This window comes from Rhinolophus hipposideros, assembly GCF_964194185.1.
Source record: "Rhinolophus hipposideros genome assembly, chromosome: 9".
Taxonomy (NCBI): Eukaryota; Metazoa; Chordata; class Mammalia; order Chiroptera; family Rhinolophidae; genus Rhinolophus; species Rhinolophus hipposideros.
Window position 1 is genome coordinate 6,911,503 of NC_138055.1, and position 21,020 is coordinate 6,932,522.

General features: G+C 38.5%; 1 protein-coding gene and 1 pseudogene across 2 annotated transcripts in view; both read left to right on the forward strand.

Annotated features, from left to right (window-relative positions):
* SLC25A17 (solute carrier family 25 member 17) overlaps positions 1–21,020 on the forward strand; it is a 48,954-nt gene that overhangs the window by 8,334 nt on the left and 19,600 nt on the right. The window contains exons 2-4 of the mRNA XM_081058354.1: positions 15,898–15,958; positions 18,974–19,040; positions 20,397–20,548. Of these exons, the coding sequence (XP_080914480.1) occupies positions 15,898–15,958; positions 18,974–19,040; positions 20,397–20,548 (280 nt within the window). The remainder of the gene's footprint in view (positions 1–15,897; positions 15,959–18,973; positions 19,041–20,396; positions 20,549–21,020) is intronic.
* Positions 10,091–10,395, forward strand: LOC308501660 (thioredoxin-like; annotated as a pseudogene). Its single transcript has one exon. The product of its transcript is annotated as a thioredoxin-like (transcript).

Consider the following 21,020-nt stretch of genomic DNA (forward strand, 5'->3'; position numbering starts at 1 on the left):
TATTTTGTGTTTGTTTTGATTGGCTTTTGTTTAGTATTTGTTACTTCACTAAATTTTATAAATTTTTTGGAGGTAGGGGATTAAGTTAGGAATATAGTTCTTAGTTCACTTGTTAAATATCCAGGGAACGTAGATGAGTCATGTTAGATGTTATCTGGTAATAGATTGAAAATGTGAATACATTACGAACTTGCCCTTTTATAATTTTATCATGAAATAAGAACAAAAATATTTTAATATTTACATTGTAAACTACTTACAATGTGATTTATTTTTCTAACTAAAGAGTTAATGAAACCTGAAAATTTCCTTGTATGATAAAAAATCTGTATAAAATATTAAAAAAAACCTTAAAAGCATTAATAAAGTGACAAGAATATAAGGAACTCTCAGACTGAAAAATGAGTAAAGACAGGACCCAGGACCAAGGAGAGCAGTTTTTGCCCTGCAAGAATTGCTTAACCAGGTAAACATGAACTTTAGATTTGTAGCTTTCAGAGATAAAAGGAATGAGAGAAAATGCCCAGTCCAGTATGAGATGTCCAGTAGAGGATTATTCAATAAACCTGGAATCCCAAAGGAATATGCAATAAAGATGAATAGGAAATAATCTTATTCTTCCCCAGGAAAATCAGTCTCCAACCTTGGCCCTGATTTGAGGGGGATAATCACTGCAGAGATTTGAAACCACAAATCCTCTCTTAGATTTAGGCTGAATTCCCATTACTTGCATGAATTGAAAAATCTAAAGCCAATAATTAGTGGTTCCAGTACAGTAGTATGACGGTTGGAGAGAGTGACTTGAACTAAACTTGTATTGTTTAGGAGGAAGATAAACATATTAAAAATGTTTAGGATTGATGAGTTAGGAATATGTGTTGTAATTCCTAGATAGCCTGTAAGATAGATATAGATATAGATATAGATAGATAGATATCTATAGAGAGATATATACATCATATATATATCTATATATATATCACGTCCAGAGATAAAAAAGTTAGAAAAAAACTTTAGTCAAATAAAATGCAGGAAAGGGCAGAAAAAGCAACATAGAGCAGGTAAGTGCTATTTATAAAAGATACATCTAAAACATAAGGTTACAGAAAGTTTGAAAATAAAGATCTGAGAAAAGATCTACCAGACAAATACTAACAAAAAGAAAGCTGATAAGACGATAAACATCAGACAAAATAGAATATAGTAGTGTCATTACTAGACATCAAGAGGACAACATCGTTGAGAAAAAAGTCTCAGTACATCTGGAAAATAAAGTGTTTGAGGTTTGTGTTATCTAAATGTTTAAAGCAAAAATTAACGAAATTTTAAGAAGAAATATACCATTTCATCATCAAAGTAGAAGATTTTCATTTATCTCAGTAATTGATAGAATAAGCACTGGGCAAAAAAACAACAAGAACTTAAAGGATAGAATGATGGTATTTAGCAAACTTTAACTAATAGACATATACAGAACGTTGCACCCAATAACTGCAGAATATATTTTTTTCAAGCCAAACGTGAAAAAGTTATCAAAACTGATCATTTACTGGCTTGTAAAACAATTTACATTTTGAAAAACTTTTGCAATAGTATGGAATGAATTGTTGAATCACACTGCAATCAAGCTAGCAACCAATAACAAAAAGATAACTTAAAAAAATGTGTTTAGAAATTAAGAAACGTTTCTATGTGTTTGATCTATGTGTTAAAGAAGAAATCATAGTGGAAATAAAATATTTAGAATTGAATGATAACACAGATAGGACATAAAACTTGTAGATAAACTGTAGGTAACTGAAAACTAAATCACTGAAAAAAATGAAAGACCTGAATAGGTGGAAAGACATCCTGTGTTCATGGATTGGAAGACAATGTTGTTAAGATGGCACTACTCCCCAAATGGATCTACAGATTCAGTATGATCTTTATCAAAATTCTGTATCAATTTTGATCTTTATCAAAATTGTTTTCTTCCTTTTTTTTTCTTTTGCAGAAATTGATAAACTGATTTTAAAATTCATATGAAAATGCAAAGGATCCAGAATAGCCAAAACAATCTTGAAAAAGAAGAACAAAGTTGGAGGATTAATACTTCCCAATTTCAAAACTTAGTACAGAGCTACAGTAATCAAGAGAGTATGGTACCACCTTAAGGATAGCTAGATAGATCAACAGACTAGAATTGAGAGTCCAAAAAATAAACCTTTAAATTTTCATTCAGTTTATTTTGGGCAAAGATGCCAAGACACATGAATGGTGGAACATAGTCTCTTTAATAAATGGTGCAGGAACAACTGGATTTCCACATGCAAAATTAAGTTGGACCCTACTTCACACCATACACAAAAAATAACTCAAAATGAATTACAGATCTAAGTGTAAGAGCTATAACTGCAGAAGTCTTAGATGAGAGGCCGGCCCGGTGGCTCAGGCGGTTGGAGCTCCATGCTCGTAACTCCAAAGGCTGCTGGTTCGATTCCCACATGGGCCAATGGGTTCTCTACCACAAGCTTGCCGGTTCTTCTCCTCGAGTCCCACAAGGGATGGTGGGCTCCGCCCCCTGCAACTAAGATTGAACACGGCACCTTGAGCTGAGCTGCCTCCCGATGGCTCAGTTGGTTGGAGCGTGGGCTCTCAACCATAAGGTTGCCAGTTCGATTCCTCGACTCCCTCAAGGGATTGTGGGCAGCGCCCCCTGCAACTAAAGATTGAACATGGCACCTTGAGCTGAGCTGCCACTGAGCTCCTGGATGGCTCAGTTGGTTGGAGTGTGTCCTCTCAACCACAAGGTTGCCGTTCAACTCCCGCAAGGGATGATGGGCTGCGCCCCCTGCAACTAGCAACGGCAACTGGACCTGGAGCTGAGCTGCGCCCTCCACAACTAAGATTGAAAGGACAACAACTTGACTTGGAAGAAAGTCCTGGAAGTACATACACACTGTTCCCCAATAAAGTCCTTAAAAAAAAACAAAACCTAACTTGTGAGGTTGCTTGAAAATTAAATGAAATAATGTATATAAAACATTCAGATAAGAATAAGAAAATTTAAAAAAAGACTCTTAGATGAAAACATAGGCATAAGTATTCATGACCTTGAATTAGGCAATGGTTTCTTAGATATAACACCTACCACAAATGTAATAAAATTAAAATTATGTAAATTGGACTTCCTTCAAATTAAAAACATTGTACTTTAAAGACAGTTTCAAGAAATTGAGGACAACAGAATGAGAGAACATGTTTGTAAATCATATCTGATAAAGGTCTAGTACTTAGAATATATAAAGAATGCTTACAACTCAGTGATAGAAAGGCAAATAACTGAATGAAAAAAATGGACAAGGATTTGAATGGACATTTTTCCAGTGAAGATACACAAGTAGCCTATAAATATCTGAAAAGAGACTTGACATTAGTCATTAAGGAAATGCAAAACAAAACTACAGTGAGACACTACTTCATATCCACTTCACTAGGATGGCTCTTTGATCCCCACATGGGCCACTATGAGCTGCGTTCTCCTTTAAACAACAACAACAACAAAACAACAGGTAATAAGTGTTGCAAAGATGTAGAGAAATTGGAATCCTGATATTTTGCTTGTCACTGGAAAACAGTTTGTTAGTTCCTCAAAATGTTGAACATGCAGTTCCCATATGACCCAACAATTACACTCTAAGAGAATTGAAAACATGTATCTCCACAAAAACTTGTACACAAATGTTCATAGTGGTATTATTCATAAAGCCAAAAAGTGGACACAACCCAAGTCCATCATTTGATGAATGGATAAACAAAATGGTGTATGCATACAATAGAATTTTTTCAACCATAATATAGAATGAAGTTCTGATTCTACAACATGGATGAGCCTTGTAAGAAGCTATTCACAAGAGATCATGTGTTTGATTCCATTTTTATGAAATGTCCAGAATAGGCAAGAAACAGAAAAAAGATTCACAGTTACCAAGTTGTGGGAGTAGAGAATGGAGAGTGACTGCTAATGGATATGGGTTTCCTTTTGGGGTGATAAAACTGTTCTGGAATTAAATAGTGATGATAGGTGTACAACTTTGGAGATACTAAAAACTCCTGAGTTGTAAAGAAAAGATAAACTTGTCATATATAGTTATAATACCTAGACAAAAATGAAGTTTAAGTCAAGTTTGGGAAAGAAGAAAGACTTGAAAGTAATTCACTAAGCATCCATCTCAAGGAATTAGATAAGAATATCAAAATAAACCCAAAGAAAGGGGGAAAAGGTAATAAAGAAAAGAAATTAATGAAATAGAAAATATAAACAAAAATGTCCTGGCATATAGTATGTTTTCGTAATTATTATTATCATTTTGAAAGATTTTATTGGGGAAGGGGAACAGGACTTTATTGGGGAACAGTGTGTACTTCCAGGATTTTTTTCCAAGTCAAGTTGTCCTTTCAGTCATTGTGGAGGGTGCAGTTCAGCTCCAGGTCCAGTTGCCGTTGTTAGTTGCAGGGGGCACAGCCCACCATCCCTTGCGGGAGTCGGGAGTCAGGAGTTGAACTGGCAACCTTGTGGTTGAGAGGACCACTCCAACCAACTGAGTCATCCGGGAGCTCAGCGGCAGCTCAGCTCAAGGTGCCGTGTTCAATCTTAGTTGCAGGGGATGGAGCCCACCATCCCTTGCGGGAGTCGAAGAGTTGAACCAGCAACCTTCTGGTTGAGAGCCCACTGGCCCATGTGGGAATCGAACTGGCAGCCTTCGGCATTAGGAGCACAGAGTTCTAACCGCCTGAGCCACCGGGCCGGCCCCATAATTATTTGTTGAGGATGAAAATTTGATTATGAAAATAAAGGAAACAATTTACATTCACATATTGTTGGTAAAATAATGATCCTGCCCATCCCTAACAAATAAAATCTGTTAAATCATGGTACTATCATTGTCTTAAAGGTTAGGAAATACTCTGTGTTCTAAAAACTTCCAAATCTGCCTATCAATCCCAGAATCTCCAGAACTCCAGACTGATATCTGGCTACCTTCTGGACTTCTTCAGTTAGAAGTCTTTGAAACACTTAAAATTTAGCTAATTCAATCCCAGATTCATTACCTCTTGCCCCAAAATTGCTCCCCCTGCAATGTTTACCATTCTTAATGACAACACTGTTGCCCTGGTTCTTTAAGCCAGAAACCTAGGACTGGTCCTTTAAGTTTCTCTTCTTCCTCTCCCCACATCTGTCCAATCAGTCACTAGAATGGTCCCTAATATACTTAGCAAAAGCCTTTGACTTGACCCCTATTTACTTCTAGAGGCTTTCATTCCACTCTTGATTTTGCTTTCTGTATTCTAACAATACTAAGCTCTGAATTTCCAGAATGTTCAAACCACTTCCAGACTTACACTTGTTTCCCTTTTCAGCATTCTAGTAGATGTTCTTTATCAGCTGTGTAGTATCCCTGTCATTAAAAAATAAATAAATAAATGTCTCTAGTAAATGATTCTCTCTAAGGTGTTAATTATAGGTACTTGTTCCTTGTTACTTATCTTTTAAAGAGTTTTCTGGAAAGGACAGTGACCAACCCAAAGGTAGTGTGATGTTTTCAACTGCTTATGTCACACTGGTATGATAACATCATCTGAAAGATATATCAGAAATGATGTGCTAAATAATAAAGTTTGTTGATATTATAGTTTTTCATATTTAGTGGCAGTTCTCAAATTTTTTGCTGTCAGAACCTCTTTATACTCTTAAAAATCATTTCAGACCCTGAAGAGCTTTTGCTTATGTAGTTATTACTATCAATATTGTATTAGGAATTAAAACTGAGAAACCATTAAGATATTCATTGAAAATATTAAATGTAGGAGGCTGAAACAAGATTTAGGGTTGTGGTAAAGTTCAAGGATGGGTACCAAAAATCCAGAAAAACAGCCCATTTCAAGAGTTTCTCTCCCATGGAAAAAGGCATATGGTCCTTGAATCATGAAAATATTATGTCTGAGTTCAGCCAAGAAGCTTTTCTTCTTTGGAAAGCTGATAGTGGAAGAAGCACTATATTTCTATTAGAGTAAGTAGTCCAGGAGCCAGCACTCAAAGAGCCAAAGTGGAAGCTTAAATATTTCTAGAGTTTAGTCTTGGAAGTCTTAAAAAAATCACCTCTGCTACAATCTGTTGATCAAGTTATTAGGTGGGGTAAATCAAAATGGAATTTTTTTTTAAAAAAAAAACCAAAAGCTCAACACAAAGGAAGGCCATAAAAGGAAGCATAAAGCAAAATTTTGGGAAAAAAAAATGGGTAACTTAAACCCTAACATATCAATTATATTAAGTGTAACGATCTAAATACATCAGTTAAAAGACATATTGGCAGATGGAATTAAAATACATGACACAATTATACACTGTCATAAAGAAACTCACTTCAACTGCAATAATATAAGGAGAATAAAGTAAAAATAATGGAAAAAGTTATATCATGCAAATTTAAAGGAAAGCAGGAGTGGACTGTTTCCAGTCAAGATGGCAGAGTGGGTAAGTGCTGTGCTTGCCTCCTCTCATGACTATATCACAATTACAGCTAAACTACAGAACAGCCATCATTGAGAATTGCCTGAAATCTAGCTGAACAGAACTCCTACAACTAAGGGCATACGGAAGAAACCACCTTGAGACTGGTAGAAGGGGCAGAGATGCAGAATGGATTGGTCCCACACTTGAGTGGGGATTAAGAATCTGGAGGGACATCTTGGCTGTGGAGGTCCCCACAGAGGTGTGGGAGGTCCCAGCCCCATACCAGGCTCCACAGCCCAGGGCTCCAGTGCCAGGAAGAGAAGTCCACAGAACTTCTGGCTGTGGAAACAAGCGGAGATTGTGGCTTAGTGAGACAGAGGGCTGCTGGAATCCCAGGTGTCCCACTTAAAGGGCTCACACACAGACTTACTGGTTGATGGACTCACTCACTCTGAGTGCCAGCACTGGGTCAGCCACTCAAAAGGTTTCAGGGACATACAGGAAGGAACTGAATTGTCTGGCTTCAGGACAAGGGCTGAAGGAGCAGCTTTCTTCCAGACAGAAAGAGCTGTCAGAATCCATTATTTCTTTGTTGAGCCCTCCCCCTTCCCAGTATACAGATGCAGGAGCACTCCACATCTGAGTCACAACAAACCTGCCTAACACTGTTCGCCCTGCCCTGGTGATTCCATGAGACCCCACTCAACCCAACTTTTGGGCCCACCCAAGTTGCTTCCAGTGTCTTTTTCATCCAAACAGCCTGTCTTGGCTGATACTGCAAACTTTTCTGACATTTCTCAAAAGTTCACAAAAACCAAACAAACAGCATCAGGCCTTGGAGTGCCTCGTATCTCTTGATGAGCAACTCCAAGCCCAGCACTAGTGGCAGCTGTCCTCGGTTCATGGCTAAAATTATCCCAGGTACCTCCAAGCTCAGCACGGGTGGCTGCCATCTATGGATTGCTTTGTGGCTAATGCCATGTGGCCCTGGGCAGGGCACAGACTCTTGCTGAACTTGGCCTAGGTTGGGGCCCCTCCCAAGAAGCTTCAGGACTAGCACAACCCGTGGCTGGCTTTGGACCAAGCCAGAGAACCACCCAGCTGCCTCTGCAGGCAACACACCCAAAAGGCAGACTGGGCAGGCACCAGAGTCCTGCTACAACTAAGGGCATACAGAATCCTGCTCCATAGTGTCAGCTTCTGCACAACAGCTTCTCCACTGTAGTCACAGCCAATCCTCACAACCAATCAGCCCAAGGGTCAGTCCATCTCATTGACATGCAAACAGCAACTAAGGCTCAACTACAGCAGGAAGGTACACACAACCCACACAAGGGACACATCTGGAACACCCAGCTCTGGTGACCAGGGAGACCACCACAGGATACCTACTGCATAAGTTCACTCTACTAAGACTGGAGGACATAGCAGCCCTACCAAGTACATAGAAACAAACACAGTGAGGCAGCCAGAATGGGAAACAAGCAGTCCCAAATGAAAGAACAGAAAAAGAACTAAACAAAATGGAGACAAGCAATCTACCAGATGCAGAATTCAAAACACTGGTATAATAATGTTCAGTGATCTCAGAGAACATCAACAAAGAGATAGGAAACATAAAAATAGAGATAGAAGGCATAAAAAAGAACCAGGCAGAAATGAAGAATACAATAACGAAATAAAGAATACATTAGAGGGAATCAAAAGTAAATTAGATGAAGCAGAGGATCAAATTAATGTTTTGGAAGTTGAGGTAGAAAACACCCAATTAAAAGAGCAAAACAAAACCAAAAACGATAGTTTAAGAGACCTCAGGGACAACATCAAGTGTACCAACATTCACCTCGGTGGGGTACCAGAAGAAGAAAGAGAGCAAGGAATTGAAAACCTATTTGAAGAAACTGATGAAAAACTTCCCTAACCTGTTGCAGGAAATGGATATAGAAGCCCAAGAAGTGCAGAGAGTCCCAAACAAGATGAACCCCAAACAAGATGAACCCAAAGAGGTCCACACCAATACACATCATAATTACAATGGCAAAGGTTAAAGAAGAGAGAGGCTTAAAAGCAGCAAGAGAAAAGTAGTTAACTACAAGGGAGCTCCCATAAGACTGTCAACAGAAAGTTTGCAGGCCAGAAGGGACTGACACAAAATGCAAAGCAAGGACCTACAACCAAGATTACGGTACCCAACAAGGCTATCATTTAGAATTGAAGGACAGAGTTTCCCAGACAAGAGAAAAAAGAAGTTCATCACCACCAAACCAGTATTACAAGACATGTTAGAGAGACTTCTTTAAGAAGAAGAAAAAAAAGATCAAGAGTATGAATAATAAAATGGAAATAACTATGTATCTATCAACAGTTACTTTCAATGTAAATGGATTAAATACTCCAGTCAATAGATAGGGTGCCTGAATGGATGAGAAAACAAGACCCATACATATGCTGTCTACAAAAGACTCACTTCAGATTGAAAGACACACACAGACTGAAGTAAAGGGATGGAAAAGGATATTTCATGAAAATGGAAACAAAAAAGGTGGGGTAACAATACTTATACCTGACAAAATAGACTTTAAAACAAAGGCTATGGGCTGGCCCAGTGGCTCAGGCAGTTGGAGCTCCATGCTCCTAACTCCGAAGGCTGCCGGTTCGATTCCCACATGGGCCAGTGGGCTCTCAACCACAAGGTTGCCAGTGCAATTCCTCGAGTCCCGCAATGGATGGTGGGCTGCATCCCTAACAATCAGCAACGGCAACTGGACCTGGAGCTGAGCTGCGCCCTCCACAACTAAGACTGAAAGGACAACAACTTGACTTGGAAAAAAGTCGTGGAAGTACACACTGTTCCCCAATAAAGTCCTGTTCCCCTCCCCCAATAAAATCTTTTAAGAAAACACACAAAGGCTATAACAAGAGACAGAGAAGGACTCAGTAATCCCATTTTTGGGTATTTATCTGAAGAAACCCAAAACCACTACTTCAGAGGGACATGTGCATCCATATATCCATTGCACCGTTATTTCCAGTAGCTAGGACATGGAGGCAGCCTGGGTGTCCTTCAATGGATGAGTGGATAAAGAAGAGATGGTAAAATGGAATATGTCTTAGTCATAAGAAAGAAAGAATGAAATCTTGCCTTCTGCAACAACATGATTGGACTTAGAGGGTACTGTACTGAGTGAAATAAATCAGAGAAAGACAAATGCCTCATGATTTCACTTATATGGGGACTTTAAAGAACAAAATAAACAAAGCAGAAACAAACTCAGATACAGAGAACATTTTGATGGTTGCCAGCTGGAAGCAGAGTTGGAGGGTGAGTGAAAAAGGAATGGATTAAGAACTACAAATTGGTTGTTACAAAATAGTCATAGAGAGGTGATCAGTTTGTAAGTTATATAAATGTCTAATCACTATGTTGTACACCTGAAACAAATATAATATTGTATGTCAACTGTAATTGAAAAAAATATTTAAAAAGGAAAGCAGGAATGACTATATATCAGAAAAAAATTAGAAGCTTAGTACAGCACTTTGCATTCACTTCCATCGCTTCATGCTGTCACTTGTCAGACCTCAGCCGCCAAAATGGTGAAGCAGATCGAGAGCAAGATGGCTTTTGAGGAAGCCTTGAACAGTGCAGGAAATAAGCTCGTAATCGGTGACTTCTCAGCCACGTGGTGTGGGCCTTGCAAAATGATCATTCCCTGTCTGAAAAGTGTTCCAATGCGGTGTTCCTTGAAGTAGATGTGGATGACTGTCAGGCTGTTGCTTCAGAGAGTGAAGTCAAATGCATGCCAACCTGCCAATTTTTTAAAAATGGACAAAAGGTCGGTGAATTTTCTGGAACTAATAAGGAAAAACTTGAATACACCATCAATGAATTAATCTAATTATGTTTTCTGAAAACATAACCAGACATTGGCTCTTTAAAACTTGTAATTTTTTTTTTTATTTACAAAGAGGAAAAATCAAGTAGAAAATTAAACTCAATTGCCATCTAATTATAAATGAGAATAAAATACTCTATTTTTTAAAAAAATTAAACCTACTACATGTTAATATTTGTAACATTTTTAAAATCATTGTTTTCCAAAAAGATAGTAAATGGCATTGTTTTATATTTTTGCAAACCTCTCTAATGTTTGACTTAATAGAAGATACTGTTTTTTGCTGAAAATAAGACCAGGTCTTATATTAAGATTTGCTCCAAAAGACGCATTAGGGCTTATGTTCAGGGGAAGTCATCCTGAAAAATCATGCTAGGGCTTATTTTCTGGTTAGGTCTTTTTTTTGGGGAAACATGGTAGCTGGATTCTCTTATCTGCTTCTGCATTCAGTCCGTTACAATATCACACATGTAGCCTCTGAAAACCTTTACTGTGAAAAAAATGAATAAGAAAAAGACAAATAACGCCATAGCATCCGTATGAAAATAGTTTTGATTTTGCAGACTCCTGAATGGGTTTGGGGACTTCAAAGACCACCACACTATACATTCAGAATCCCTAGCCTGTATTATTTTCTTGTATTCTGATGTCTTTCAAAAAAATATTTGCTTTTTTCCCACTTCAAAACTAAAACAAATCCATGTTTATTGTTTAAAAAAATGTGTAGAGATTAATAACGTAGGAGTTGGAAGCCACCTTTTCCTCCTCCCATATAATCACTGTTAAGAATTTCAGGTTTGATTTTTCCAAATTTGTGTGTGTATTTGTATTGTGTACACTTTTATGAGTGGTAGAAAAGACTGAAAGTTAAAAGTCATTTATGTCTTGATTGAAAAAGGGTTGAGAACTGAGGTGGAACAGTGAACTGTAGAACTAGGAGTCAGAGCTTGGTTCATGTCCAGCTTCGCCTTTGCCACTCCGGCTTGGGGCAGACCTCATAACTCCCCTGGCCTGACTCCTCAGTTATCAGGTGAATGGACTCACTCCACTGCTAGGTGGAGGCTTTTCCAGCTCTAGGTGCCAATGCTGTGTAGGAATTAATTTGTTTTCCCAACACCTAATGGTTAAATGCCAGAGGGAGATGGTAGAATATTATGACTAAAAATGTTTGTTTTGGGTGAGATATGAGAAGGTTTATTTCTCTGGAAATGGATTCTTGCAAATTGTAATTGTTGGCAATAGAACTCCCCCTCAGATGGTTAGAATTCTGTGGGACTCAAAACAATGGATTTATTTTTATGCCTCTCTGGTACAACAGTGTTGCACATTGTGGTTATTTTCTTGGTATTTTGGCCTTCAAATTTTACATAAGCCCTAGAGAGAAAAAAACAAAACTGAGTATTTATGAAAAGAGGGATTTAATTCAAATTCTGAAAAGTCATGTGTTTATATAGCTTGGCATATGACTCACATATATAAGAAATAGTTTCCTTCAGGTAAGAGCTGCTTATGAAAATAGTCAGCTGTGTGTTTGCTTGGCAAAGAGACAAATATAGCAAGTCCCTGATGTACAGAATAGCTATGTTCCAAATTTACTTTTAGCCTTTGGTATACATTTTCTTATGGTTATTAACTTTATTTGTATGTGCATAGTCATACATAAATTAACAAGCTCAGGGCTTATGCTGTGCCAGACTCTATCCTGGGTTTTCATACTAGTCCACAAAAAAATATTTCACACATAAAATGGGCCCTATATTAGTACCTTTTAATTTTTTTACTAGTTTTTTTATTTTTTATTTTTTAGAATATTGCTATCTCTCTTTTTTTTAATTTATTGGGGTGACAATTGTTAGTGAAATTACATAGATTTCAGGTGTACAGTTCTGTATTACATCATCTAGTTTTTTTTAAATATTAGTAATTTTTTAAAAGTTTCAATTACAAGACTGGTTAAGAGTGTGGACTCTGGAGCTAGGCTGCCTGATCTGTCAGTTCCAAAGTGTATGACATTAGAAAAGTTGTGAAACTTGTCAGTATCTGTTTCCTCATCTGTAAAATGGAGAGAATAATAGTACTTAACTCATCAAGTTCTTGTGAAGATTAAATACTTTTTAAAAAAATGTAGGAGTAATTCACATCACATAAAATTAACCATTTTAAAGGGTACAATTCAGTGGCATTTAGTACATTCATAATGTCATGTACCCACTGCCTCTTAATCTCATTCCAAAAAATTCTGAATGCATAAACAAAATATAGTATATATGCACAATGGAATATTACTCAGCCACAAAAAGGGATATGTGTGTGTGTTGTCTTTTTTTTTTTTTTTTTAAAGATTTTATTGGGAGAAGAGGAACAGGACTTTATTGGGAAACAGTGTGTACTTCCAGGACTTTTTTTTTCCAAGTCGAGTTGTTGTCCTTTCAGTCTCAGTTGTGGAGGGCGCAGCTCAGCTCCAGGTCCAGTTGCCATTGCAGGGGGCGCAGCCCACCATCCCCTGCGGGAGTCGAACCGGCAACCTTGAGGTTGAGAGGACGCACTCCAACCAACTGAGCCATCTGGGAGCTCAGCGGCAGCTCAGCTCAAGGTGCCTGTTCAATCTTAGTTGCAGGGGGTGGGGCCCACCATCCATTGGGGGACTCGGGGAATTGAACTGGCCCATGTGGGAATCGAACCAGCAGCCTTCCGGCAGCCTTCAGAGTTAGGAGCATGGAGCTCTAACCACCTGAGCCACCGGGTCGGCCCCTCTTTTCTTTAAATAGTGTAAACTGGTAAGGTTTTCATTTCTTCCCCACTCCACACCCCTTCCCCTGCCAGGGATTGTAGTGAAAAGGTGGTCCTGGGCTCCTGGCAAGGGGTGGCAGTGGTTCGCTTTCTGGGTGTGGAGTTTCCTGTTTGGAGTGTGCCTACTCACCTGAGTCGAGTCCATGTTCCCACGTTCCCGGGGACTGGCACAACCTGGCTGTGACTGCCATGGTACCCCCAGCTCGTCAAGCACAGAGTTGCCCCAGAGCTCCTTTAGTAGTAATCCTGTTGTGTTAATTTTCTGTTGCTACTGTAACCAATTACCACAGATTGAGTGGCTTAAAACAAAGCAAATGTAAATCTGTAGGTCTGTGGGTCAGACGTTGGATGCAAGTCTCTGAGCTAAAATCAAGGTGTGGGCAGGGCTGTATTCCTCTCTGCAGGCTCTAGGGGAGAACTGTTTCCTTGCCTTTTCCAGCTGCTAGAGACCGCCCATGTTCCTCGACTAGTGGCCCCTTCATCCATGTTCAAACCAGCAATGACAAATTGAGTCCTCACATTGCCTTACTCTCACCTACTCTTCTGCCTCACTCTTCTATCTTAAAGGACCCATGTGATTACACGGGTAATCAGATAATCTAGAATGATCTCTATTTTTATTTGTTTTTTATTATTTATTTATTTATTTTTTAAATTAAATTTATTGGGGTGACAATTGTTAGTAAATTTATTTGTTTTTTAGATTACAGTTGACTTACAGCAATCTCTTTAAGGTCAGTGATTAGCAACGTGCAGTGTAATGTCTCACATGTTCACAGTACCCGGGGTTAGGACATGGGCATCTCTCAGAAGGCCATTATCCGTCTACCATACCTGTCTACTGTGTGTTTTAGCCTGTGATTTCTTGTCTCAAAACAGCCTCACTCTGCAATCCTTTTCATTTCTGGTCCACCAATCAGACCCCCTCTTTGATTTTCTCTACAATGCCTTTATATATAAATCTTTTCTGTCATTATTAGTGATTGCAATGGGAAGGAGGCAATCGTGGGTTCTCAGTTCACCATCTTGATCCAGTCTTTCCAGTACTAATAAAATTTAAAAAGCGTTACTTAGTTTTACTGGTTTGAATTATTTATGCTACTCCTTGAGAAGATAATAGACCTTTGAGTTGTTGGTGCTGACTGTTCTCTTTATCTTGATATAAGATGTACGTTGCTTGTAGAATTCAAGGTAGGTAGGCAGGGGCTTCTCCATTAGGAACCTTCTGGTGTCCGTGGGAAGCTGGCAGGGAAGAGGGATGGAGGTGGCTAGTTGTTTGCAAAAGTAGTTTCCAGGCAGGACTTCTCTGCCTGGAGGGTCCCTGTCTGTGCAATATCTGACATACCTGACATAGACGTGTAGTACCATGCGGTAGGAAGTAAATGCCACAGCCTTAGTGACCTTAATTAGCGTTCTCCAGCTTTCCAGCCCCTGTTTTTCTTGGAAATTGCCTGTAAGGTGAACAAGGGTGCCCAAGCATAGATTTGTAGACTATAAACCTTTGTAGGTCCATTGTTTCTTGAGACATTAAATATTATCTAGTCCTTACTAGAAAAGAACATTATTGTTGGAGTCATCAAAAAGCATAAATAACTGAAAGAGTGAATTTAATAAACAATTATTAAGAATCTCTTCTATCCAAAGAGAGAATGAATATTCTTACTATGGTGGGAGTTAGATTTCACTATAATTTTCACAGTCATGTAAGTGCCGTCAGAGACATAAACAAGGGCTGCGGGAACATAGAGGAATACATAACCAGTGATACCCTGATGGGTAGGGGGTGGTAACATGTAGTCTGAGTTTTGGAGAATACTAAAAGAACGACACAGTGTTCTCTCTGTCAAGCAGACAGACCTATTTAAATAGATGAGACCTAACAAAATTTTGTTCTTACCTATGAAGCTGACCTAGTTTCCAGTTGTTATCGTGATTAAAATATTGTATGTAATCATTATTAGATTAGTAGCCTAAAACTTGATCTTCTACCTGAGAATATACACCGGTGGTGGGGCCTGCATCTGGGTTAAGAATCATAAACCCAAGTAGAGATTTCATGCATGTAATTTCATCCCTAACTATAGGCTTGTGGTTTTTATCTGTCATAGGATCTTATGAATGGAAAGACCAGTTGTTGGCTTTTTTTCCCCCTGGTAATTTTTGTCATTACATTACCTTGAATGAATTATTTATAGAATTTTTAGCCTAGAGATTGCCCCTATTTCATGTAAAACACATCAAACAAAACTCATAACGAACAGTGTGATTCTTACACTTCTTTTACTTTGTGGTGAATATATTGATTAAGCACAGAGAATAGAAGTATGTGTTTGTTTGATTACTGGATATTTTGGTTTCAGAGCATAGGAGCAGCAGCTGGCCTGTGAAAGGTTAAAAATCCATTGACCTGCTATCTTTGACATGTGTCCTAGGTTGCAAACCCCAAAGATTGTCATCTCCAGGGACCCACTAAATTTTCTTTTTTTTTTAATATCAGAGAGAGAGAAAGATATTTCTACTGGGAAATGTAATACTTCTGTGTAAGTACATAACTATGGAAGTTTGAGCAATAATAATCCCACTAGGTTAAAATATTGTATGTATTCCCTGAAGATCTAAGTTGACCATTGTTAATAGTGGACTTTGGTTCACTTAGAAGTTGTGGCTCATTATCTTGTGATGCAGTAAAGACTAAAGGCTTCTCGAACTTTTCAGGGAAGCGTGACAGCAATGACCGTGTTTTTTCCCTTGGATACTGCTCGACTTCGACTTCAAGGTGAGGATCTTTTATAGTCATCATATTCCTGTTCATTTGTGTCAGGAAGCCAACCTATTTCTCTAGTAAGCTCTAAATTAACAGAGGGTGTTCCGCTTCATTAGAGATCTGTTCATTTTCACCGACTAGAACCCTGTCATCGCTGCTATTTCCTAATTAACAGAGAAACCTCAGCCATTTTCTAATCTGAAATGATCTGATGGGCTTGCATTAATAATTTTGAATCATTGCAATTCTTTCTAATAAATAAAATGACTTTTTTTACGGCACAAATTGCCGAGTTTGTGCTGGGGGTTGATTTTATCGGAAGAAAAGAGAGAATAGGAAGCATAGTGCAGCCACACACCTGCTGTCATTGCTAAGCTGGACATGCAGTCCCAGCTCGCCTCTTGCACGTTATGGGACTGTGCAGCTCTCTCTAACTCCTGCTTGTTTTTCTCTCAGTATTTTTCAACTCGACATTATAAACCTATGCCAGAACTTACATGAAGAGATAAGAGTAAGATGAGCTTTGAAAAAACTAATTCCTATGTTAAAACCCTTCATAACTACCATTTTAAATTAATTTTAGAGGTTTTTAGATAGATAATACATTCTCAAAATTATTTATTATGACTCAAAATTATTAATATGACTCAAAAATGAAAAAATATAAAAAGATGTACAATACAATGAAAAATCTTACTCTGGTCTGCCCTTTTCCCTTTCTCTCCCCTGCACGTAATGTCTTCATTAGTCTCTCAAATAGCCTTGCAGAGTTTCTTTATGGAGTAACAAGCAAATGAGAATATATATTCTTTTATCCCTTACCTACACAAAAAGCATACTTTTCACACTGTTCTGTACGTGGCATTTTTTGCCTAATAGCATATTGTGGATGCTTTGGGAATCCAAACATTGGGAGCTTCTTTATCCTTTCTTCTAAAGTTCTAGAATGTTCCATGGTGTGGATGCACCATAATCTGTTTACCCTTTTCCGATTGTAGATTCTCGGGTTGTTTCTTCTGATTGGTAGAATAGACAGAAGTGTTCATATACTACTCTGTAAATTCTATGTGATAAATCCCCAGAAGTGGGATTGGAGGATCAAAGGGTAAATGTGTTTATAATTTTGATAGTTATCGCCAGATTTCCTGCTATATGGGTTTCCTAATTTGCCATCCTATAAGCCATACAGGTACCAATTTTAACTCTTAAAAAACTGGTTCAGCTTTGTTTGGTGGACACCGTGGAGTAAGCACCTTTAAAGTCTCCCCTCCTGGGTCTTCATGTCTAAGTTTCCCAAAGAGACCAAACAGCTGCAGATGTTCTTCGTTAGAGGTTTGAGTTTTAAAGCAACCGATGAGAGTCAACCAGTGAGTTATTCTGAGCAATGGGGAATGCTCACTGACTGTGGGTGATGAGAGGTCCAAACACCGTGCACTCCAAGGCTTTGGGTTTGTCACCTGTGCCTCCAAGGAGGGGGTGGATGCAGCCATGAAGGCAAGGCCAGAAAAGGTGGATGGAAGTTGTGGGACCAAGGAGGGCTGTCTCAAGAGAAGACCCTCAAAGACCGGGTGCCCACTTCGTTGTGGAAAAGATTTTGCTGGTGGCATTAAAGAAGACCCTGAAGAACATCGCCTAAGAGGTGATTTTCAACAGTGTGGGAAAACTGAAGTGGTTGAAATCTGACTGACCGAGGCAGTGGCACGAAGAGAGGCTTTGGTTTTGTAACCTTTGATGACCGTGACTCTGTAGACAAGACTGTCATTCAGAAATACCATCCTGTGAATGGCCACAACTGTGAAGTAAGGAAAGCCCTATCTAAGCAAGAGATGGCTAGTGCTTCATCCAGCCAAAGAGGTGGAAGTGGTTCTGGAAACTTCGGTGGTGGTCAAGGAGGTGGTTTTGGTGGGAATGACAGCTTTGGGCATGGAGGAAACTTCAGTGGTTGAGGTGGCTTTGGTGGCAGTCGTGGTGGAAGACCTGGTGGCAGTGGGGATGGCTATAATGGATTTGGTAATGATGAAAGCAGGTTTTGGAGGTGGCAGAAGCTACAACGATTTTGGCAGTTACAACCATCAGTCTTCAAATTCTGGACCCATGAAAGGAGGAAACTTTGAAGAAAGAAGCTCTGGCTCCCATGGTGGCCAATACTTTGCCAAACCATGAAACCAAGGTGGCTATGGTGGTTCCAGCTGCAGCAGCAGCTATGGCAGTGACAGAAGGCTTTAATTCCTGCCAGGAAACAAAGTGCCGCAGGAGAGGAGAGCCAGAGAAGTAACGGAAGCTACAAGTTACAAGAGATTTATGAACTCAGCCAAGTGCAGTGGTGGCAGGGCCTAGCTGCTACAAAGAAGACATGTTTTAGACAATACTCATGTATATGAGCAAAAAACTCGAGGACTGTATTTGTGACTAATTGTATAATAGGTTATTTTAGTTTCTGTTCTGTAGAAAGTGTAAAGCGTTTCAACATAGTGTTTTAATGTAGGGGTTTTTTTGTTTGTTTTTTTTTGCACCCATGCTGTTGATTGCTAGATGTAATGGTCCAATCATGGCACTGAATAAATGTGTCTTTTAAAAAAATTGGTTCATTTCCACATTTTTATGTTTTCAAAATATTCTTCAAATATGGGTATGAAATTTGAGTTGATTGAAGTAGGTTTTGTTTTCAGTGAGAATGCCAAGAAAAGCAGAGTTCTCATCCTTTTGAGATCTTTTAGTTTTTATATTAGGAAACAGAGCACAAGGCTAAAACTTCGGAAACTTGAATTTTAATCCTGGCTCTACTGCCAACTACATGTGTCCTTCATGGCTTTTGTACCTCTTCTTTTAAAGGGAGATGGTAGTTTATTTCCGCTCTACTTTGTAAGATGTTAAAATTAAAATGAGAATATAGAACTTTGAGAAAAACAAGAGAGCCTTATGAATATAAGAAATAAATGTCTTCTGTCACATCTTTTACTTTGGAAATTAGGTGTGGAATTTAAATGCTTATGGTTCATGAATAATAGATGCTCTTTCATCTTGTAGTTGATGAGAAAAGAAAGTCCAAAACTACACACATGGTGCTCCTGGAGATCATTAAAGAAGAAGGCCTGTGAGTATTAATTACCTTGTTCAATTTTGTTAGACAAAGCAGGTTGTTAGGACATTCACGGGCCTACACTCCTTTCTGTCCATTCTCAGAGCCTTATAGTGTTGTGAATTTGTAATTGCCTGACTTGTAAGTGCATCGTTATTTCATTTCCTTAAAGTTCTGTGGTTGATTCTTGAGTCTTCCATGAAACCAATGCTCTTTTGTATGTACAGTAAACCAAAGAAGGTAATAGTTTTTTAGTTCATTCCTAGCAGATGCATTCAGACAGATTAGGTACATCTTTTATTTCTAACTTTTTATTTGGAAATAATTTCAAATTTACAAAAAGTTGCAAAACTAAAAATAGTACAAAGAATACCATTATATGCTTTACCCAGATTCACCCATTGTGAACACTTTATTTCATTTTTTTGCCATTGTGTCCTCGCTCTCTCTCTCTCTCTCCCTTCTTCTCTCCCTCGCCCTTCTCTCTTTATTACACACACCACACACACATTTTTTCACAATTATTTGAGAGTAAGTTTTTCATACCGTACATAAAAGCCCTTTACCCCTATGACATTGACATCTTTAAAGAACATAGCTCCCCTCTTCCTTTTTTGAAAATAAAATGCTTCTCATTTTGTTTGCCTTGTATTTCTTCGTGATTAGATTGAGGCTGTGCATTCTGTGCCAGAATAACGCACAGGTGACACTGTGTCCTCCTCAGAGTATCACATCTGGTGTCACGTAGTGTCCACCTGCTCTTCATTGAATTATGCCCTTAATATTTAAGTTAGCCACTGAATAGTTTTGCTTTTCCTCTGTTGCAACTACAAACAGTCTATGAGGAAATACTTTATTTAGTATCAGTACAGACAAAAAATTCTGTGTTACCAGTGATTTACTATTGATTACTATACTTTATTATTTTGGTGCTTAAATCACCCCAGGTTTGGCCAGTGGGAGCCTCTTCAGTCTGGTTCCTGTGCCCTTATAACGTGCCCACATCACTTCCTTTTTTTGCACTTATTTTCTATATTTACTTCATTTTAAATGTTCTTGCCTTATAATAAAATGTGAACGATGCTATATTAACTAACAGCCATGAAGAAATTGTCTCTAATTTTACATACTAATTTATTAAAGGAGGGAAAGCAGTAAATCAGCCATTGTTTCTTTGGTATCATTAGGTGCTAGAAAAGATTTCTTGGTTTGGGTATCCTTCAGAATGTAAGATGTGTGTACAGTTTGGGGTACAGTACAGTGTAGGACTGAACTTGGAGAATATGTGAATGATGATCAGCCTGTCCTGGGATTTTGCCCATTTCTAGTGGCTTTTGTCCAGCACCTTTACTTATTGTGTTTTCCCCCTAGCCTGGCCCCATATCGAGGGTGGTTTCCAGTTATCTCCAGTCTCTGCTGCTCCAACTTTGTCTACTTCTACACTTTTAATAGCCTCAAAGCCACCTGGGTCAAAGGTCAGCATTCTACTACTGGAAAAGACCTGGTAGTTGGATTTGTTGCAGGTAACAAAGCTTTCTGAGTATAAAATGTTTTTATATTTTACCATTTATCTTGTGGTCCATATATACTCTTAAGAGACTGTTTTAGCACAAAGTTAGGCTACAAAGAATGTAACTTAGTTTTCTGACTTGGGTGTGTATGTGTGTGTGTTAAAAGCACATAACATAAAATTTACCATCTTAACAATTTTTAAGTGTACACTTCAATAGTATGTTTATTCACGTTGGTGTGAAACAGAACTCCAGAACATTTCATCTTACAAATGTGAAACTATACCAATTAAATAACAACTTCACTCTCCCTCTTTCCCTTAGCCCCTGGTAACTGTCATTCTACTTTCTGTTTCTGTGAATTTGACTACTCTAGAAGCCTCATAAAAGTGGAATCATAGAGTATTTGTGTCTTTGTGGCTGGCTTATTTCACTGAGCATAATGTCTTCAAAGTTCATCCACGCTATAGGATATAACAGAATC